Source organism: Fistularia commersonii, chromosome 26 (genome assembly GCF_037954325.1).
Source record: "Fistularia commersonii isolate RoL2024-O1a breed Wild chromosome 26, RoL_Fcom_v1.0, whole genome shotgun sequence".
NCBI lineage: Eukaryota > Metazoa > Chordata > Actinopteri > Syngnathiformes > Fistulariidae > Fistularia > Fistularia commersonii.
This window is the reverse complement of record NC_141309.1, coordinates 2,930,748-2,953,793: the sequence shown is the minus strand read 5'-3', so window position 1 is coordinate 2,953,793 and position 23,046 is coordinate 2,930,748. Positions and strand designations below refer to the sequence as shown.

The 23,046-nt window shown below is 47.4% G+C and overlaps 1 protein-coding gene across 1 annotated transcript in view; it reads left to right on the top strand.

The window, feature by feature from the left end:
- aopep (aminopeptidase O (putative)) overlaps positions 1-23,046 on the top strand; it is a 78,106-nt gene that overhangs the window by 24,173 nt on the left and 30,887 nt on the right. The window contains exons 7-14 of the mRNA XM_086174043.1: positions 1,033-1,246; positions 1,760-1,866; positions 7,687-7,789; positions 7,941-8,048; positions 8,607-8,650; positions 10,626-10,686; positions 16,403-16,465; positions 17,413-17,499. Of these exons, the coding sequence (XP_086030169.1) occupies positions 1,033-1,246; positions 1,760-1,866; positions 7,687-7,789; positions 7,941-8,048; positions 8,607-8,650; positions 10,626-10,686; positions 16,403-16,465; positions 17,413-17,499 (787 nt within the window). The remainder of the gene's footprint in view (positions 1-1,032; positions 1,247-1,759; positions 1,867-7,686; positions 7,790-7,940; positions 8,049-8,606; positions 8,651-10,625; positions 10,687-16,402; positions 16,466-17,412; positions 17,500-23,046) is intronic.

The window sequence follows — 23,046 nt, the reverse complement described above, 5'->3', positions numbered from 1 at the left end:
AGAAATACAATAAAATATAAAGTGTCAAGGTTAAAGCTATCAAGTGTTTTAAGGTCTTAAGTACAAAATACAATAAAATATAAAGTGTCAAGGTTATATTTTGTCCTATAGATGTCCTATAAATTTGTATAGGGAGAATAAGAAATACAATAAAATATAAAGTGTCAAGGTTATATTTTGTCCTATAAATGTCCTATAAATTTGTATAGGGAGAATAAGAAATACAATAAAATATAAAGTGTCAAGGTTAAGGCTATCAAGTGTTTCAAGGTCTTAAGTACAAAATACAAAATATAAAGTGTCAAGGTTATATTTTGTCCTATAAATGTCCTATAAATTTGTATTGGGAGAATAAGAAATACAATAAAATATAAAGTGTCAAGGTTAAGGCTATCAAGTGTTTTAAGGTCTTAAGTGCAAACTACAATAAAATATAAAGTGTCAAGGTTATATTTTGTCCTATAAATGTCCTATAAATTTGTATGGGGAGAATAAGAAATACAATAAAATATAAAGTGTCAAGGTTAAGGCTATCAAGTGTTTTAAGGTCTTAAGTGCAAACTACAATAAAATATAAAGTGTCATGGTTATATTTTGTCCTATAAATGTCCTATAAATTTGTATAGGGAGAATAAGAAATACAATAAAATATAAAGTGTCAAGGTTAAGGCTATCAAGTGTTTCAAGGTCTTAAGTACAAAATACAAAATATAAAGTGTCAAGGTTATATTTTGTCCTATAAATGTCCTATAAATTTGTATAGGGAGAATAAGAAATACAATAAAATATAAAGTGTCAAGGTTAAAGCTATCAAGTGTTTTAAGGTCTTAAGTACAAAATACAATAAAATATAAAGTGTCAAGGTTATATTTTGTCCTATAAATGTCCTATAAATTTGTATAAATGTTTATAAATGTCCTTGTCATCGATCCATTCCACCTCATTATTCTTCTCTCCTGCGCTTAAGTCCTTCCTTTCCTCTTTATAAAGATCTAATAGCGTCCATCTTTTTCTGCCGTTTGGTTTCTCCAGCCCCCACATCATGTTCCTGTCCCAGAGCCTGCTGACTCCCGGAAGCCGGAGATCCGAAGAACAGGGCCTGTGTCTCAGCGGGTCCAGGCTGTGCCACGAGATCGCCCACTCCTGGTTCGGCCTGCTCATCGGCGCCAGAGACTGGAGCGAGGAATGGATCAGCGAGGGCTTCGCCACCTACCTGGAGGACGTCATTTGGGCCCGAGCGCAGCGAGTAACGCGCTCCTAAAAATCGGGCGTGTTTCACCGAAATGTTGCGCCGCCGTCCCGTGTCGCTTCGAGCCCCTTTTCGCCGAGATCGTTACTGCCTCGAGTCGCCTCTCACGGAATAAAACATCATGAATGATGAAGTTAATATTCGCTCGTTTGACTCGGTTCTTTCTAATCACCCGGAAAGATGGCAAGGGGCCCCGATGACGCCGTAATCCCCGCTGCAGTGCAATGCTTCGCATTCTGACCATTCGCATGCATAATTTAGGCTCATAAAGACAACAACGCGAGGCCCCGGCGCCAAAATCACGAGCGAGAAAAATTATTCTCCTAACAATAAGGAGGGAGCGGAGCCCGGAGGAGGGGGAAGGGCATTTTTTGGCACGGACGGAATCGGCGACGCAGCTGTCAATCTTATCTTATCTTATCTTATCTTATCTTATCTTATCTCGGCTATTAAACCATGCGATTTTTTTTACATTCCCCCCTTTTTCTCTCCCAACATCTCTTTCTCCAGCTGTCCTCGCAAGAAACCGCGGAGCGATCCGACCTGAAGGCGCTGCTGAGATGGAGAAGACTCTCGGACGAGTTGCAGAACTCCGGAGAGGAACTTCAGATCCTCAGGTGTGTGTGTGTGTGTGTGTGTGTGTGTGTTTGCCACTGTTACGGGGAAATCGCTCTCTGCGTTTGGCGTCACGGTGCCCGTCTCCATGCACGCTTAAATCGAGACCCAAAAGTGCGCGCTGGCTGCACGACGCCTTCCGCAAACATCGGTTGTGGTTTATTAAACTGCAAATGGACATAAATCTAGTAGACAGCACCTAAGGCAACAAACTGATGAACTGTGGCGACTCAAAAAAAAAAGTCAGTAAGAGACATTAACGTCGTGCCGCCGCTGCCAAAAGACGCAAAACTTTTCCACAAGGCTGCAATTTTCCATCATTTCATCACTTTTAAAAGAAAGAGAATTCCCTTATTCTCAGTCCAGTATCCTGACAATCACAGCCGTCATAATTACGACGTAATTGTTCTGGAAATGTCAGCGCCTCAAGAAATACAACTCTTATTTGGATAATCCCGCACCTTAAGGTGAAAGGCGAGATTCCAGATACCGTCTGCCCGCGAGGCTCAAGGTCAGGCCTTGTTCATCTCCGCCGAGTGTTTGCACACGGAGACGCCCCCGTGAGAGCGAGGCGTTAGCATTCCAGGGTTACAGGTGTGGCCGCAGAACGCGCCCAGGTGCGGTGCGTCGCGCTGCCACGTCTCCAGGAAAAAACTCACCACGGGGGGATTAAAAAGTCGCGAACCCCTTGCCGGGAGTTTCGCCATCACCGGGTGCAAAAGGGCAAGGCCGCGCCGCGCCCTGAGCGTCCTCGCGCTCCCTCCTCGCTAAAGATGTTGCGTGCTAAGCTACTGAGTCAGACTTGGAATAATCCGCGCAAGGACGGGCTGTTGATTTGACGGGAGCTCAGCGAAAGTCTATCAGTCCTTACATGTATGGCCATCACACCCTGCAAACACTTAGAATTAATGGTGTTAATTATTTACACCTCTCCCTAACAGCACAGAGTTTCAGCACAAGTAATGATTTATTGATGTGTTACTTAAGGACTTTGTGAGCCCGAGGGTGATGGCGTTTTAGAAAAATGTGACTCGGTAAAACCTCCGAGTGTTTCATGTCGAGCGCCTCACTTTGAACTTGTTTTAGGCTGAAATAGAGTAGCGATTGTTCCCGTCATGCAAAGTGGAACTTGAAATATGAATCTGAATTTGTCTGAGTGAAAGGGTTAAACGTGCTCGGGCGCCTCACGCCCCGTCTGTCTGTCTATGTGTGTGTGTGTGTGTGTGTGTGTGTGTGTGTGTGTGTGCGTGCGAGACAGACACACTGGTGATTAGGAGGATCAGGATTCGGTTTCCCCGCACCTGACAGGGTTAAATCAACAACACAAAACAAACATCTGAAACATGCAAATATGACATGCACTCCCACGCTCTCGGTAACATACGTGTCTCGACGCGCACACACACACACACACACACACACACACATACATTTTGATTGATTGCGTTTCATGCAAACACAGGAACTGCTCTGCGCATGTCGTAAAGCCCTATGGAGAATAAACCAAGCCTGCCGTCACGCCTTTTCAGAACTCCACGCATCCACGCCGAGTCGGGACAGATTTGCTGTTAGCAGTATTTCAAAAATGGCGAATCACGTCACTGATTTCATTTAGTCAGTCGTTCGGGTCCAGAGATACAGAGAGTGTGGAAAAGAGGTGAAGAGACGGGTCCAAGCAGGTTGGAATGGGTGGAGAAAAGTGTCAGGGGTACGAAGAGATAGAAGACTATCGGCCGGAATAAAAAGGAAAGGTGTACAAGACAGTGGTGAGACCAGCGATGATGTTTGGACTAGAAACTGTTCCAATGACCAAAAGACAGCAGGCAGAACTAGAGGTCGCAGAGATGAAGATGTTGAGGTTCTCTTTGGGAGTGACCAGGATGGAGAGGATCAGGAACGAGTCTATCACAGGAACAGCACGTTAGATGTTTGTGAAAGTCAGAGAAGCCAGACTGAGATGGTTCGGTCATGAACAGAGGAGGGATGGTGATTATATTGGTAGACGGATGCTGGAACTGGAGGTCTCCAGGAAGACCAAAGAGAAGATTGATGGATGTAATGAGAGAGGATATGAAGTTAGTTGGTGAGAGAGGAGGATCCGGAGAATAGGGTTAGGTGGAGACGGTTGATTCGCCGTGGAAAGGAGAAGAAGAAGATTTGGTATCTATACGGCCTCTCCTGGGTTCACCGTGGACTGTCGATCTCAAATCGTGACATATGACCATAAATTCAGTCGCCTTCTTATTCATAAAACATAAAGAAACATCTAACTAGTCACTCTCTCATTCACTTCTGGACAATTTAGGGTCTCCGGTGAACCTCCTGCATTTTTTAGACCCATAGATATCCAACGATTCATAGAGACGTACAACCGTTCCCTGGCTCGTCCACGTCCGGGCGATCGTGAAAAGTCATTTATACTTAAACCATCGCTTCTTAAAGCAAGAGAGACGGAAATAACGAGACAAACGAAAGTCACCCGAAAGCTAAGACGAGGAAATATGAGGAAGCGTACGTCGCGCTTGGTTTCACTGTGACGACGGAAACGCCGGTGTGTTTACAGCGTCTGAAAATGTTGTCAGCAGACAGCATGAAATTAAATAAAAGAAGGCGTCACTTAAAGTCATTACGCCACAATTACGCTGATAAGCCGGGTGAGTTTTTTCAGCGAAAACGTGCCGAATATCGGCAACAATCATCCCGTTTTGTGAAAGCGATTTCAGTAACGTTATCAGTAATAAATGTTAATAAAGTTATTCTTTGTTGCAAGTTGAGCTATATTTTGTTTATTGTTAATAATATGAATATATTATATTAATATCTTAATAAGGATACAATGATGTGCAGAGGTGTACATATAACAATTTTACAGACAAATGATACTATAAAAGAAAGCGTAACAGAAAATGCGCTGACTTAAACACTATTAGTTACATACCGTAATTTCCGGACGATAAGCCGGGACTTTCTTCACGTAAACAACGATACGGCTAATATATGGACTTTTTTGGGTGGGGGACGCTAACGAGCTTCACGCCGCTAAAACATTTATCCTCGTCACATCGGACCGATGAAATGACCGGGGAAATTCTGAGTCTGTTAAACTCCGACACCAAAGAAGACGACTTTGACGGTTTTAGTGCGCAGGAGGAAGCCCGAGATAGCGACCGGCTAGCCGGTGCGGCTTATATTGAGGCGCGCCCAATAGTCCAGAAATTACGGTATTTAGATCTATTTATCCAAACTCATTTCCAATGTACGCAAAAAATCAACACACAGAAAAAAAGCATCATCCATGATGCAGAATTTGATTTGTTAATAATAAAACTACTTCCAACAGCGCCTGCCCTTCGCCGCCCACAGGGTCTTGTATTTATTATGTGACGGCAATCACAATAGTTGTGTATTTTTTTTATTCAGTAGCGCGTCAAAGTTAATTCAGCTGCCTTTTGACCTATTACGGTTAAAATGCGTCATTCGGCCGCGCCGCTCGGCAACTCAGGTTGGCCGACCCGCCCGTCGCCGCGGGACGGCGGCCAGGGAGTCGCCGGGAGAAACACGCAGGTTTTTCCCGCCACGTGTCGCCCGCAAACCAAACAAATGCTCTCGTAAAAAGCGAATAGCGGGCTACACTTTTCAAGTTCACTAGGTCACAATTGACACCCTGAGATGCAGCGGGGGCCGCGGTGGCCGGCATTTATCAGTCCATTTCAGATGAGTTATATTTAGGCTAGCCCGGGCCAGACACCATTCTCCCTGCTGATTTACTGGGCTGCTGGGAGCGCTGCTCTACCTTATCCGGTTTCCACAGTCAACCGAGTGTAATTTGTCAGGATATGGCTCACGGAGCTATAAACCTCCTGTGTGTGTGTGTGTGTGTGTGTGTGTGTGTGTGTGTGACATTAAGTTCTGTCAGTAATAGCTCCTGATTTCCTCCTGTGCTTTCTCTCTCTTTCAATCTCAGACACACCCAGGTGTATGCATGGTTACACACACACACACACACACACACACACACACACACACACACACAGACAAACACCCTCCATCTGACACACATGGCCTACGAGTCAGATAAGAGAGCCATTTATTCTGAAATACATTGAGCTATTGTGTGATTCTCCAAGGCAGCAAGCAGCGATTCCTCTTAAAGCTGTAGTAAATCATCTCTGACAAAGAAAGACAGCAGAAGACAGGGATTTACACATCCATACATCCGCGATCTGGACAGTGGGAAGGGTGAGACTTCCTTTGTCTAACACAGCGGTGATGGATAAACATTTTCCCTCTGCACGCCGTGCCACCGCTGTCTCTGACGCACATCGCAGACGCTCTGGAAATATATCTCGTGTCATCGTTTTTTTGTCTCTGGACCAAGTCGCTCCTGCACTCTGTAATTCCTAGCTTGACACACACACACACACCATTTTCCAGGGATACAGAACATCCTGTCAGAAAATGAGTCTATTTTATCTTATCAAATATAACAGGCAGGCCCGGGCACCGTGGGCAGGGAGCAGGTTTCTGGTTCTCCAAGACAAACTATACGTTTTATCCCCCTTCCAAGTCCTTGATTCTGTTGTTGCCCGCTACCCATTTCTAACTGTTGCTAGTTTAATTTTACAGACACAATTCTGAGGTGGACTTTCCCTAAGCCGAGCCACTCCCCCACCCACGGCATTTATACGGGATGTGCCAAGGCATAAAAGTAGGAGCCCACCCGTGTACGCCTGACGAAAGTTCATGTAAGAGTGTGCAGTCAAATTTAGAAATTCCAGGAAGCTGATAACTTCCGTTCTCAGTCCAGCGAGCAAACCAAACATTCCCATCTATCTCCTTTCCTCGACGTCTCCCGCACCTCCTACTCCTCTTTTTTTTTTTTTCTCGTCTCCCGTCCTCGTTTATAATCCGCTCAACCCCCGCCTCCTCCCGCTCTCGCTCGCTGTTCCGGGACGAGGCGAGGAAACGCTCGACAATGCGGCGGTGAAACCCCCCCCCCCCCCGCCCCCGCCGCCGGGGGTCGGCCTTCGGGGTCATGCGCGAGAATGCGCTTTCCCTCCCGGTCTTTTTCACCCCGACCTGTCACGAAAACGTCGTGCGAAAGCGCTCGCCGGTGATGAGCGGCGTATTGATCGGCGGGCCGGGCGCCCGGCGTATCGACTCGGCAGCGGGGCGATCCTTCAAGGCCTTCCTATCGGCACACCGAGTTAATCTGCTCGGTCGGATCGATGCGGGATAACTGGAACTATCATTGCACAGCGTCCCACGCCAGCGATCTGTTTGTTTGGCTTTTATTGGTTTTGTAAGTGTTTGCCGGCGTGCTTCCCGAATGCGGAAGGGACGGCCCGATCGCCTCGAGACGAAGGTGCTTACTTGTGAAAGTGTTATATGTTCTGGTGGTGAGTCACGGCCAGTAAAGTCGGTTGTGTGAGGTCATATAAACACCATAGCATGCTATTATAAATCTGCAGCTTGATTTCCAGTCCGCCCCGGGGCAAAAGTACGGCAACAATGGGCGTCCGCCACCGAGAGGGCCCGCCGAGCAGCCGGATTTAGTCTTGCTTGCATTGTATCCACGGCCAGTAAAAGATTACTTTTCCTCTTGCGCAGCAAAACGGCGCCGGAGTCAAACTTAAAACCTCCGACAAGGCTCTGTCACTCATCTATTTCTGTTTCCCCCGTCTCTGTTATTCTTTAGCTTTCTCTGGGATTTTTTTTTTTTTTTTTTGGGTTATCCTTTGTGATAATCTCACCCCGCGTGTATTTTCCTGTCTTATTGTTCCGACTACTTTTGTTTATCCGCTGTGTTTGTCCTAGCGTAGACCCAACATGGAGAAAACCGGCGAGGTCAGCGAGTCTGGCTCCTCCAGCGTCAAACATGCCCTGAACCCTGAAAAAGCCTTCCTGCAAGTCCACTACCTCAAGGTAGGATGGTTTTTTTTTCATGTGTGCGGAGGTTTCGGCGACGGAGCGCGGAGGGAGGGGAACTAAAAGGAAATTAAAAAAAAAAAAAAAACACGCATCGCTGCCGCCTTGCTCCGCCGCGCCGTCTTCATCTCCATTTCTTCTGATCTAGGGATACTTCCTGCTGAAATATTTGGCCGGCCACGTGGGGGAGCGGCGATTCGTCGACTTCTTCCGGTTATTTGTGAAAAAATACCACGGGCAACTAATTTTATCTCAGGTGAGGCTGCGGCAAAAGTTAAAAAAAAAACAATTTTCACTCGATCGAGCTGATGGAGGACGTCTGAGGCGACTCCCCTCTTCCTGAGTGGTTGTTAATAAAAAAATCCGAGGCGAGATTTGAACAGTTTTAATGCGGCCTGTCTCTCAGGCACAATGTTATTTCCATAAATTAATTGGAGGCTGATGTACTGTAAGCTTGGCTGCCGCCGTGTTACCGTTAGTTTGAGCCGCTCCAGCAGTATTTAAAATTGATGACCTGCACATCAGCTCAGCTACATATGTTTACTCGGCCTGTTCTGTGGAGCTGAGTGATCACACCTGGGAGTGTGTGTGCGTGTGTGTGTGTGTGTGTGATATGCTCCACCTGGCTCCTATTTCTTCAGTGGCAGGTGTTGCCCTCCTACAAAATAATAGCTGTAACGTAAACACTGTTTGACATTGCACTCCTGGCTGAAGATCAGGTATGCCTTTGTCTTCCTTTCTCACTCACGTCACACACACACACACAAAAAAAAAAAAAAAAATCTGTGTCTTCTTTGTGTTTCCTCTCCAACAGGATTTCTTGCGAACGCTGCTCATCACCATTCCCGACGCGGAGAGGTACGTGCGCGGCGATACTCCGTAAGACGATCGCGAGACGAGTGGCGACCGCTCTTGTTTAACACCGACTTAGCACGTGTTAGCGGTCGGTTCGCATTTCCAACCGCGCGACGTCGTCGTCAAAAAAAAAAAATGCACGGAAGCAGCCGCGAGTCCACGCGAATTCTTTCAGCGACTTTCTTTGATGGCTGGTTGTGCAAAGACAGCCCCCGAGCTCCTGACATCAATCCTTTTAAGAGAGCAGTCTCATCCACTCTGGTATTAATTGAAGTGTAAAAGGATAACTGCTCCTCCCGCTCTCCTCCTCCTCTCCAATTTTCTCTCCCTTTTCCAGCACCGCCTTAATCATTCACTTCTCTATTTCTCCTGATTGCCTCATTAACCTCTTCTTCTGCCTGTCTCTCCCTTTCCCCGTCCGTCTTGTCATTCTGTTTGTGTCCCGCTTTTTTTTTTTTTACCCACTTTGTGTCCAATTTCTGTGTTTTTTTTTTTTGGGCTTCTTCTTCCTTCTGCGGAGCGCGTCGAAGGAGGACTCGCGGATATAATTAGAATTCAGCATAGGAAGTCGCGGGCCACAATATTTGCGTCTGATTCTTCTCCGTATAAACAAACCCGCAAGAATAGTGCGGATTAGGATGTGAACAGATGCTCGCTAATAACAGTAATGGCAGTTTTCTTGGGCGCCGTGTTCTGTGTGACCGGCTGGGCCCGGCGTACACAAACAAGCGTGCAATTATTGAAATATATTTCAAACGGCAGTGAATGTCAGTGAGATAGCGCTCTTCTCCAGGCTTCCTCGTTCTTTTGGCGCCGCGTTCTCATTTCCCACCTATCGAGAGAAAAACCCGTAAAGGGAGAAATACGTCTCGGCGTCCCGGCTCCGGCGACACTGAAATTTCCCTTTCGCCGACGGTTTGCCGGGTCGCGTTTTGCAATATCCGTTTGTTTTGCAGTCGGAAAAGTGCTCACATAATCCCCCGTTAATCCTAGTTTATGTTGTGTTGTTGTGCTGCGGCGTGTGTTCACCGTCCAGCTCGACATGTTAAGATTTGAAGCGTCTGAGTGCGGAAACTCCCATCGGCTTCTGGTGAAACGCCCTTTTTTATTGGCACACTGCGGAGGATAGACGTTTTTTTTTTTGTTTGTTTTTTTTTTTTTCTCCCCTGCTTCTTTTTTCTTCTCTTCTTGCCAGAGAATATGGCAGCTTGCAGGGCGTTTACTGTTACATGCACCCATGGTATCTATATTTTCAGCTGTAACGTTTTGGCGCTAATCTCACCCATTGGTTATAAATAAGCTATTTGTTTTCCCGGTTTAATATCATCTCTGGCTCTATACGCTCTCAACCACGCCCTTCTTTCAACATTCTCTCCAAACGGTCTCATCGTTTAATCCAAACAAATGCAAAAAATAAAGCGAGTGTCTCCGGCTCTGTCGGATACACCCCGAATTTTTCGGTGCTCTCCCTTCGACCCGCGTCGTTTAAAATCAGCTTTTCATAGTTTGCTGCCAGAAAAACCTCCCCAAATTACGCTGCAGTTCCAGCGGCGGTGCAGCCGCACGCGGAATGTCCTTTAAGCGGCGTTCGACCGATGTTTTTACTGTGTGCTCTTGCACGCCCCGTCTGTATTCGCAAAACGACTCCATCTATCACGCCGTGTGTGTTTTGCGTAACCGTCGGTGTGCATACCATGCACTTAAGCCCCTCTTCGGCTGCGCGTCCCTCTTGCACAACTTTCTCATTGTGTTTGTACATATACGTCGTCCCGGCCCGGCGTTCGTACACGTCTCTTTACTAGCCCTCGCGGTGGGCGGGCCCCTCGTTTTGTTTAAGGTGTCGGCCTAAACCTGGTGTTTACCGTGACCCTAACAATATTTTTCCCATAGCCGTGTTTTCACAGGGTGCCCGGGGCAATAACAGTCATTGCTATAATAATAGGAAAATAATACTAACAATTGTGCCATTGTGTTCCAGAAAAGGCCTTACCCTCGGTGCTATTTATGCTGACTGGCTTGATCAACCGGGAATTCCAAAGGTATGAGGAGTCTTTCTTTCTCCTTTTTTTTTTTTTTTTGCAAACTTTTGGTCGCTTTCCTTTCCCTACATGCATTCAACCTCCGAGTCCGTGAACGGCTTAAAAAAAGCCGTCACATCCGGGACCGTGCGATTAAATCACCCGCCGTAAGGACGAGCGCCGCCGCCGCCGCCGCCGCCGCCGCCTCTGGTCTCTAATTGGGAAAACCCTCAACTTCACAGATTGTAAGGCTACACAGACAAGTGCGCACTCACACAATCAATCCACTTTTAACAGCTTCTTCAATGCCTCTATCTCCATGGTAACTGATCTTAATTACTACTGTGTGTGTGTGTGTGTGTGTGTGTGTGTGTGTGTGTGTGTGTGTGTCTGTCCGAGCCTATTTCTCTCTGTTTTGCTTTGAGTGTCTGTGCTTGTGTTGCTTGTCTGGGAACCTTCACCTTCCAGATTATCTGATGATGTAACGTGTGTGTGTGTGTGTGTGTGTGTGTGTGTGTGTGTGTGTGTGTGTGTGTGTGACGCAGAGGGTCTGCCGTAGCTGATTAGGTGACAGCTAGAGTGCTCCTGCAGATTCCCTTTTTGCGTTTGATGTGTCAGTCTGCGTCTAATAAGATCACGCGGATCGATTGAAACCTTTTAGGAAGCGCTCGTGTGTTTTATGCGCATCGAACACGAGCGGATTTTAACCTCAGCCCACCTCCTGACCGTCGGCTGACGGCGTTCCCCGGCGAGGCTGAAAGGGAATACGAAAATAAAAAGCAAAAAGTCATCTATTGATCGGAATTGTCGTGGGGAAACGGGGAAGGCAAGTGCCACGACACCTGAGATCCTTGAGGATTTTGATGAGTAAACACAGCGGCCGGGATGAGGATCAAGCGTGACACATTTGGTTAAATGATGGTCAGCCATGATTCATCGGACTCGCCGTGTTACAATGCAGTGCTTGTTCTCTTGCGATAGTTTATTTTTGTTTTCCTCTTATTATTCTTGCTGTTATAAAACGACAGAATAGCTTTTGTACGTCGTGGAGGCAGCTTCATACGGAGTTACAAAAGAAATGATCATTCATTTCAACGTCCTGCTTTTCCCGCACTCAGGAGCCAATCACAGCTCACCTATGGAGACACGCAAGCATTTCGCCCTCTCATTAAAACGTCGTACAGAGACAAACACTCACTCGTTCATAGACACGTGAAAGCATTCACCCTCTCATTCGCATGCCACAAATAACCATTCGCACTTTCTCTGACTCGCTATGTAGCGACAAACAACAATTCACACATTTATTCATCCATTCATGTGGAGACATTCGATCCCTCATTCCTTCATTCGCGCATTCATGAGGAGACAAAACCATTCACTCTCATTCATTCATTAGAAAACAAACAACCATTCATTCTCTCATTCATTCATTCCTTCATTCGCGCATTCATGAGCAGACAAAACCATTCACTCTCATTCATTCATTAGAAAACAAACAACCATTCATTCTCTCATTCATTCATTCATTCATCCATTCATTCATGTGAAGACAAACAACTGTTCACTCTCTCATTCACTCACTCATTCATTCATTCATGTGGAGACAAACAACTATTAACTCTCATTCATGTGGAGACAAACAACCATTCACCCTCTCATTCATTCTTTCATTCATTCATTCATGTGGAGACAAACAACCGTTCATTCTCTCATTCTTTCATTCATTAATTCATTCATGTGGAGATAAAAAACGTTCACTCTCATTCATTTATTCATTCAGTCAATCATTCAGTCATTCATCATGTGGAGACAAACAATCATTTATTCTCTCATTCTTTCATGTGGAGACAAACAACCGTTCACTCTCTCATTTGTTCATTCATTCATTCATTCATTCGTGCATTCATGTGGAGACAAAAAACGTTCACTCTCATTCATTCATTCATTCATTCATTCATCAATGCAGAGACAAACAACCATTAACTTTCATTCATTCATGTGGAGACGATCATTCACTCTCATTCATTCCTTTATTCACGTGGAGACATACAGAGGGTATAAGGTGATGTTTATCTCTGGGCTTTTATGGTCAGCGATTGCTAGAATTCCAAATAAAATAAATCATTAACCATTACGGTCAAATATTAATGGTGAATAAAGTGACACCTCACAATAAACAGAAAAAGTCAATTTGTGTGTGTGTGTGTGTGTGTGTGTGTGTGTGTGAGTGTGTGCAGGGGCTGAAGGAGGAAAGGGGACTCTGTTATTTACACTGGGAGGCTCCGGGAGGAGGAGGAGGGTGTGTGTTGAGATATTAACATTAACAAAGTCATGCCGAGTTGATGAAACATACATTTGGTTTTGAAAATGCGGCGGGAGTTGTTTGATTTTCGGTATTTTCTGATGTGTTTTCGCTCCGCGATCCAAGAGCACAACCGCTAAGAGGACGTGTCCAACCGTTGGGCGAGTTCCAGCACGTTAAGGCGCTGGCGGACATGAGTGCGCGAAACCAACTAAAAGAGAAAACGCTGGAAGCATAAAGTAGAGCTGTTAAATCATAAGTAATAATTAGCGGGGTGAGGATTGAGCACAGCAGCCCCAGCAGTCCGCTGTTAATTATAGCGAATCATTCAACAGGTCTCTGCAGTCATTACACCGAGGCGCAAGAAGCGGAGCGGCCTCCATTAGCATGAAGGAAATCTGGCAGCGGCGCCGCCGCCAAGACTCGCTTCCAACGAGTAACGAGACCTTTAAAAGTATAATCCGGGGGAAAAAAGCCGAGCGTATTCGGTTGAAGATCAACAGACGGATGGGCTCGGACAGAGTGTCGATGCAGACGCGTCTGTGCGTGCACGCCGTCCACCTCGTTCCCGAGCGGGCCTTCTGGATACTCCGACGTGTCGACACGGGTTTCGAAATCGACCCTCACGATGGCCGAGATGCAGATTTGACGCGCGATTTTCGTCAAACCTCTGCCCGCTTTGAACCGCATTTCAAGAAAACCTTTTTTGACATTTTACATCGAAGTGTCAGGGGTACGAAGAGATAGAAGAACATCAGCCAGAAGGAAAGGAAAGGTGTACAAGACAGTGGTGAGACCAGCGATGATGTTTGGACTAGAAACTGTTCCAATGACCAAAACACAGCAGGCAGAACTAGAGGTTGCAGAGATGAAGATGTTGAGGTTCTCTTTGGGAGTGACCAGGATGGAGAGTCCATCGTGTTAGATGTTTTGGAGAGAAGGTCAGAGAAGCCAGACCGAGATGGTTGGGTCACGTACAGAGGAGGGGGAGTGAATGTATCGGTAGACGGATGCTGGAATTGGAGCTGCCAGGCAAGAGGTCTCCAGGAAGACCAAAGAGAAGATTTATGGACGTAGTGAGAGAGGTTATGAAGGTAGTTGGTGTGAGAGAGGAGGATCCAGAGAATAGGGTTAGATGGAGAAAGTTGACTAGCTGTGGTGACACCTGAAGGGAAAAGCTGAAAGAAGAAGAAGAAGATGAAGATACTAAGGTTCTCTTTAGGAGTGACCAGGATGGAGAGGATCAGGAATGAGTCCATCGTGTTAGATGTTTTGGAGAGAAGGTCAGAGAAGCCAGACTGAGATGGTTGGGTCATGAACAGAGGAGGGATGGTGATTATATTGGTAGACAGATGCTGGAATTGGAGCTGCCAGGCAAGAGGTCTCCAAGAAGACCAAAGAGAAGATTTATGGACGTAGTGAGAGAGGATATGAAGGTAGTTGGTAGTTGAGGATGCAGAGAACAGGGTTAGATGGAGAAGGTTGCCTGGCTGTGGCGACACCTGAAGGGAAAAGCCGAAAGAAGAAGAAGAAGAAGAGGAAGGCATCGGTCTCTTACCAAACTTGGGATCTTTTTAACCCCCCCCCTCCCCTCCCCTCCCCCCGCCCACCAGGTCATCACAGGAAGTCATACGACTCCGGTCCGTCAACATGCCGGCGCACATTTGTGCGTCAGGGCGCAAAGGCCTCGCACCCGTGACTCCGATCGCGTTCGACTCGCTCGGTTTTAACTTCGCCGTCACCAAAGCGACACTCCCTCCCGCTCTCGGGAGCGGCGAATACGGCAAGGAAATACTTTGGCGCTAGAAAGTAATTGTAAAGTGAAGATTATGTAACACGCGCGTGAAATTGGATCTTCTCGAATTTTATTTCAGCCCTCCTCTTGTGTCGAATATCATCATTACTTTTTCATTTTCGCAGTTTTGATGCACAAAGTGCCCGCGTAATCCCTCAGCGGCAATTTTTTTTTATTTTTTTTTATCAAATATGATTATGACAGTAGGCGAAATGGTGCGTCAAACGGGAGCGGCTACGAATACCGTAAAAGTCCCGGGCCGACAAACTGTCCAGTTTGACTTATTTTCCGCCAAAAAGTAGAAAAAAAAAACCACCTACTAAACGCATTTACTGGCACGTAATGAGCTGCGATAACAGGATGTGGAGTTTCTTAAAGTATTACGCTGATTAATCAACTAACAGTTGGAGATTCATTTAAAAGCTGACGATTAATCGCGGCACTGATATTCCGTCTCATTTAATTTGATTGCTTATTTAAGATATGTAATAAAATAAAATACTCCCTTTAGCTTTCCACGCGTGAAAATACAACTGAAGAATCGCAGGAAGTGATTTATCTCGCCATTCAAAATTGAGGGCATAAAGAAGAGGTGGACACTGTTGAACCAGTCCGGTGTTGCTTTAGCTCAGCGCGGAGACCACACACACACACACACACACACACACACACACACACACACACACAGTTTTTAAGTAGACGGTAGCCATGCTATCCAGGTAGCAAAGGGACCCTAGTGTGCTATCCTGTTACACAATGCCAATTTACTGTTTCAACACTGGCTCCGTTCTGCACAGCCCACTCCTAGCAGCTCCCTCCGCGGGTGCGTTTGTCCCTCTTCATCCTTGGCAGCCGCGCACGCCTTACCGCTATTTCTGCAGGAGTACCTTTTTGTAACACACACACACACACACACAAGTACTGTGACAGTTACTGCGCAGAACTTTCATCGCCGTATTGCTTCAACTCTCTTATGCGTGAAAATATCTGTGGAATGCATGAATATAACGTGAATATGCGAGTGTGTGTGTGTGTGTCCATGCTTTCCTTTTTTTTTTTCTCCCTTCACACACACACACACACACATAGCCCTCACCATTATAATTCTGCTGTGTGATTCATATCACTCAAGCAGTGGTTCTGCTGAAAGCTTTAATAAGGTTAGAGAGTAAGTGTGTGATTGTGCCTACTACCTGCTTTCTGTTTGTGTGTGTGTGTGTGTGTAGGCACAGCCCTTTAATGTGTGTGTGTGTGTGTAATTGAGGGGAAGTAGATATTTAGAGGACTGATGTAACTGTCCGTCCTGTCGTTTTTGATTATTGAGTTGATTTTTTTTTTCCCCTCCCCTCTCCTTTGTCCTCCTCCTCCTCCTCCTCCTCCACTCCTCTTCCTTTCTCTCATCCTCCGGAGTCAAGTCGCGAGTTTCCGTCAGAGGAACAAGTGATCGCACTCCCACCTCCCTCTCCTCCCACCTCTCCTCTCTCCCTCCCCTTCCTGCTCGCACAGTCTCTCTCTCTTTTTCCCTCCCTCTCTCTCTCTCTCTCTCTCTCTCTCTTTCTGCCTCTGCAAAGCATTCCACTCCGTCCCGATCCCTCGGCCCGGCTGAGCGTTCTCTCCTTCCTTCTCTTGTCGTTCAGTGGCTGTACGAAAAGAGCACCCTTTGGTCAAAGGCGAAGCTGGTGGAGGAAGTCAAAGCGGAGGTAAGGACGCTCTCCCTCTTTCTTTTTCCTCCGCTTGTTCTTCCTCCCCTCCTGGGAGCGGCAGACACACTCCTCCCTTGGGGGGGGGAAGCCGGTAGATTTAAAGTATTTCACCTTCGCCCGCTCGATGTGATTGTCATCGGTCGTCCTGCCCCTGTTTTCCTTTCCCGTCTCCTCCGTCCCCCCATTTCCTCCTCTTTGACACGCTCCGCTTCGCAGCGTTTGATACCATCTTCTATCTCCACCTTTCGTTTTTCTTTTTTTTTTTTTTTCTTCTTTTTTTTTTTGCTCCGGCGCTCCCATCCCTCTCCCTCTGCCTGTGCGTGAGTGAAGTGCAGCGCCCCGCCGTCGTACATCTGTTGCGTGTCATTCTGCGCCGCCTATCGGGTTCCCCCCCTCCCCCCCCCCACCGAAGCTCCGATGTTGCCGTTAATTGATTCGCCTCCGTTTTCAACTCCTCCACCCCTTTCTGCTTTTTTTTTTTTTTTTTTTTCTTCTTCCAGATACATTACAAACACACCCACACACACACACACACAAAAAAAAGAAAAATATTAACACGACTTGGGGATAAATGGGGGGGGGATATAGATGGTTTTTTTTTTCGCTCGGTTTCTGGGATGTGAGCTCAAGTGTGGGAGAGGGTTTTTTTTTTTAAGAGTTCTACCCGGACAATGGTTGTTTTAGTGGCGCTCCCGGCTTTGGCATACTTTCACTGTTACTCTTTTGTCTTATCCGGCTGTCGGCGCTGCTTATACGTGGAGCCCGAAAGGTCAATTTTAACACGGGGGGTCTGCGGCGCCGGGCCTCCAACGCTCCAACGCGATTCGGGACGCTCGCCAGTACTTTTCTCACGACTTCTCTCCTGATGCCTCGCACTTTTTTTGTTATGTTCCCCGCCGCTCACCCTCTCCGTCCTCCTAATCCTCCCATCCTCCCTCACGCAGGTTGTAAAATGGATTCCCCTCGGTCGGAATCATCGGCGAAAGGGCGGAAAGCGGAAGCGAGCGCAGCCCAAGGTGAACTACAAAGAGGTAGGAGGCGTGCTATTGTGTGGAGATCGCCTTACAGCGCCGCTAACTTTTCTTTTGTACCCCGACGAGTTCCTTTCGCCCCGTGTCTCGCCTCGGCTCCTTTTTTATCCATTTGGCGACGACCTGCGGGGCTGTTTATATGTTTGCGCCTGGACGTCCGCGAACGTCTCCCGCCTGTGTTTACATGACTTCCTGCGCCCGCGCGGTTCACCTTCCGAGCGCGTGCACACATCTCCTCGTGCACGTGTGTGTGTGTGTGTGTGCGTCTCCTTTTTCCCGACTGACGGCTGAAATGTTACCGAAAACCAAACACACGCACGAAAAGGTGGTCCGCATATGTGCGTGTGTGTTTAGTGTTAATTAGCGCTCTCTAGGGATGGCTAATCCCGTCCACCCACCCGCTAATTGAGACACACACACAAACGCATACACACACACACACACGCCTGCATCATTAATGAACGCACACTGATCTATAAGCCACAGAGGGCCAGAAGTCATTACTGTGAGTAGAGCAGCGTTTATATATCACTGGCAGTGTGCTCTGACACCGTTGACTGAATGAGACATTTGCAAAAGCTGTCATTTTTCCCCCCCTACGGCGTACATTTTACCATCATGAATAAGTAAAGCGAGTGGCCCCGGGTCTCTCTCCCTTTTTTTTTTTTTTTTTTTTTTTTTCCCGTCGGTGGAACGGTAGGGAAATGATAGCTTACGACTAAAGGATATTGTGTTTAAAGCGTACACACCGGCGCTGTGAAAGCCTTCACAGAAATCTGATTTAAGCTGGATTCATAAACAAAATCTAAAAAAAAAAAAAACTGGAGGGTTAACCTTAGATCCAGTTAAACCGCGTTTTTTTTTTTGTTTGTTTGTTTTTTCGCCCGCGATCATAAATCACAGTTTCGTGAATTAAACCCCGCGTGCCATCGGCTCCGACGACCTCACGCCCAACGTCTGCCACGTTAATAAGCTACGCGCACGTACACACACACACACACTCGCGAGCGCACTTTACATCTAAGGGGCGGCAAAAGGGCCTCTTCCTGTGGGGGCGTGAGGGGGCGGGAGGGGGTCGGCCGAAATCAACCTCGTGAAAGAATAGCCAATTACCGTCTGCTTCGGCCGCGCACAATGGTGAGAAAGGGGAGGGAGGATGGACGGACGGACGGATGGAGCGAGGGAGCGGAGGGCGTGCATGTGTGTGTGTGTGGGGTGGTGTTGGGGGGGGGGTCAGCGTTTGAAGTTACACCATAAAAGCCATGGTGAAAGGAAACACGGACCGGACCCCCCCTCCGTCCCCCCAGCTCTGGCTCTCTCCTCGCTCCCCATCCACGTCTCCCTCCCCTCCCTTTGTTTCTGTGTGCAGACATTGCCCCGTTGGATGGACCAGGTGTATTTTATAGCACTCCTTTATGTACTTCAAACACCCAACAAGCCAATTTCTCCTCAATCCTTCTTTTTTCCTCCCCCTCTTCCTCCTCCTCCCTGTCTCTCCTGCATCCAGCCGCCTTTTTTTTTTTTTTTTTTTTTCTTGCGAGGCTTATTAATCAGTCGGTCGCCCCGATCGGCGAAGGAGGGGCGCGAATCTTTGCGAAAGACGAGCGTACGGCGAAAGCAAAAAAAAAAAAAAGTTTTTGATGAATCGGGAATGAAAGCGAAATTAGAAGGCGCCGCGGTGAAATACGATAACAGGCCGGTGTTATTTATCCGGAGGGGTCGCGCATCCGAATTCACTCAAACGGGAATGGAAATGTGTTTTTTTTCGAGCCAAAAAAAAACACGACGAAGGCCGGAACGGACGGAAAAATACAAAAAAGGGAGGGCGGGAGGGAAAAGGTGAAAGGCTGTTCTTTGCGGAACGAGAAGGTATTAGTCACCTGACGACAGAGTGGAAAGAAAGGAGGGAGGAAAAAGGAGCGCGGAGGAGGGAGAAAACATTTTTAAGAACGGAAGGCTTTTAATGAAAGAAAGAGCGGTTGCGGGTTGGGAGTTTGACGACCGTGAATTCCGGCGATGTAATGAATCGTTTGCAGACATTTGAGAAAAGAGGAGCCGCGGAGTGGATATTTAAAGAGGGGCGATAAGTGAAGCATGCTGTCGGACGGATGAAAAAGAGAAGGAGCGGTCAGATGATGTAAGAGCTGAGAGGACGGGGATTTTCAGCGCGGGATGATGGAAGTACGTATGCGCGTACGCGCCGATCGTGCACGCCGGCAAATCCATCCGTGCACGCAGGAAAGGAAAAAGCCAGACACCCCTAAACAGAGCAGCATGGCTTCTGGTCAGTCTAATAAAGCCAAAGTTTATTACCAACTTCCCCTGTTGCATTAACATTATTGATTTATGAGCTTTCCCGGCGTGCGAGGCTGACTTTTTTTTTTTTTTTTTTTTTTTTTTTTTTCTTCCCTCCTCCCCGTGCACGTATAACCGGTGTGCGCGTGTGTGACGGAGGCGCACGTCCGGTATGCGCGCAGAGGTCTGCAGAGGAATATTAGTCACGCCTGTGTGGTAATGGGCCTCATTTTGTTCTCGTTTTCATCCGCGGCCTCCGTAATGAGAGGGTCCGTTAGCCCATGTTGATCGGGACACGAAGCCCCCGGAGGACGGAAGGGCCCCGAACGCCTTCGCCGAACTTTCCGGGCGAAATCACGTCTTCGCTTTGAGGACGCGGGACCCCGGATGTAAAATTGATCCCGAGTCGATCGCCGTCGATGGATCGTCGGAGTTGATTAATCATAACGTGGCCGAGTCACGTCTCGGGCCTCCCGGCGCCAATTTGCCTTAAAGGGGTTTCTTGTTTCCGGTACGTTCACCAGCGAACGGCGGATACGCGGGATTGGTTAAATGGCTGACAGATGTAGCAGAGCCGAGTTAATTATTTAAACTTCTATGTACGCATTAGTCAAGAGCAAAATTCGATTGTAGTCTGATTTTAATTTGATTTCTTCAATTATTTAATGTTCCCTGGAAGAACTCGGGCTAAGTGTGTGGATCGATGGCGAGGTACCTGCACTTGAGGAGCATTAACCGCGGCGTGACGCGACGCTCTGCGCAAATACAGAAAGCAGGCGCGTTTTTGTCAAATTGAAGTCGGGCCCGTCCAGAATGTTCCGGCCAAGTGACTGCAGGTTCTGTGGCGACGACCCATTTCTGTATTTTCTATTTCTCGTCCTGTAACGCTTTCCTTTTAGTGGTGTGAACTGTTCATGGACCCCGTCGGTAGTTTCCCCCCCCCACCGCGACTCAAAGCTAACCTGTCGGCTGCGGGAAATGGAATTCGGAGTATTTACACAGCGAGCGACCTCGAACAAACTAATCTAAAATATTGTGAAATCCTGTATTCTCCTCAACCCTGCCGTTGCCGTTTCTCCAACGATGTGTATCATTTCACAAGACTGGATTTCTTAAACTATATTGGGACCGTAAAGTTGCGTATGCCCGGCTACCGATGATCGTCTACATCGTGACTCATCGCTCGCCACCCAGTTCCATCGGTTTTGTCTCTTTGTAGCAAAGAACCCTGGTGACGCCGTCATTCCCACCTTCCCGGGTTATTATGCGGGGGGGGGGAAAAAATCAAAAACGTCGGGTTCGTGTTTGCGCTTCACGAAATGTCAATACCGATTCAATTGGAGAAACGCCGGAAGGGGCTGAAATCGGTCCGTCGCGAGCGTTATTACGACGAGACCGAATCGCGCATTTTAGAGAGCCCGTTTGCAGTCTGTTCCGACGCTTTCCGTCGGCGTGGAAATAGAAAAACAACTCGCTATTCTGGTAACACGAGGACACGCTCGGCAAAATGCTATTTTCGCCGACGGGGAAGTTGGGCGGCGACTTAAACCACCGCGCCGTGCCGAGGTTGAAGGTTTGACGGGGCGGAGGAGGGGGGGGGAGGTCGGCGACGGTAATGGGATACCCCGTAGGAAGGTAAACTACAGACGAGGCTTGATCAAAAGCATCTTCTGGTGGGTGGGGTTTACAGGTGGCGTACATTACTCTGCCACAATAGGCTAGTGTAAGTACAGGATGGGGGGAAAAAAAAAAGTTAGGCTGGACCGCAAAGTGGAAATTGTTTCAGTCTGTGTTGGTCAGCACTCTGTTATGGCTCTGCTTACTGGAAAGTGGGAGAGACTTTTTTTTTTTTTTTTGTTTTTGTTTTTTTTTTTTTTTAAATGTGGAGGAATTGAATCTTTTTTTTGCTGTCGAAATGTTGAGAAAAAAAAAAAAAAAAAAGAACGGTCGACATAATGAACATTTCCCCAGCCGTTTTGTCATCCCGTCTGCTTATTTCGTCGCTCAGTTCAATGGGAGCTTAAATACACGTAGGAAAAATATAATAATAGTAATATGTGGAAAATCCCCTTTTCAGGCGAGCTCAGCCGCATTGAAAGGCGTGAACCCCATCCCTGTGCAGTGTTTAGGGGGGACACACTTCACACATCTGGTTTTCCTTCGTCTCCCGGTTTATACTTGAAGTTGAGGCGGCGAATTCGGGACAGACTTTAATTTCATACGGCGGGACTTTTTTCTTTCATTTTCTATATGACGTTAGAAATCACGTGCGATCACGAAGAGGAAGAAAAGCGCGGTTAGCATAGCATGACAAGTCCGTAGACACCTTTCAATCCAAAATGATAAATGAATATCTCATCTGAGCTCTCACATCTCACGCCCAGCTCTCCGCCTGCATCTGATGGAATTGTATCTTGAAAAAAAAAGAAAAATGGTAGCGTGAAAACTTTTGTCGGTAGATTCTGGATAACGTAGTCCTGTGTTTGTCGGACGTGAAGCGAGGCGCCCTGCGGTCGCTCTCCGATCACCTCACCCGAGAAGAATATCCGTAGCGATACGCCGCACGTGTCTGGTACTCCCATTTCCTCTGCGCTAATCACGATGAAGGTCAAGGTCACCGTGGCAACGTCTGTTGATATAAATAGAATGTGTTTACCCGTCCGTCCGCCATCCAAATGTCCCGGTTGAAAAGTTGGAAGCGTTTTTCGCTCTCCAGCATCAAAAATATCCATTTTCGTCGGGTCGTCGACGCGAAGGCATCCGTTCCTTCGCCCTCTCGTTCCCACACCTGGGCAGTCGAGGGCGTCCCGTTTCCGTCCCGGAAACCGCCGGTCCGAATAGAACCGGGAGGCAACTCGCTGTGAGGCGGAAGCGCCGACCGCCGCGCCGCCCTTTGCGGATCGCTGCGTATTAGTCGGTTTATATTTTTACAAACCCAAGTCCTGGACTCTTACAGGACTTGAAGGGAACCCAAGAGTCCCTGCCAGTTTCCATTTGGCGCTGTGGTCATTTTCCCCGCCGCAGCTTTTCCTCTCTCCGCCCTGCTCGGCGGGTTTGACCGAGGCGTCTTGAGCGCGGCTGATTTGCAGACCTAAAAATCGACGGCGTCCCGGAACGGGTCGGAGCGAACCCGAAGGGCAGGTTCTCCCTTCTCGAGTCCTGACTATAAATATAAGAGCAATTTGACTGTCAGGAGGAAAAAAAAAAAAAAAAAGGGTCTGCGAGGCTTTTCAACGGCTACATGTTTTGGGA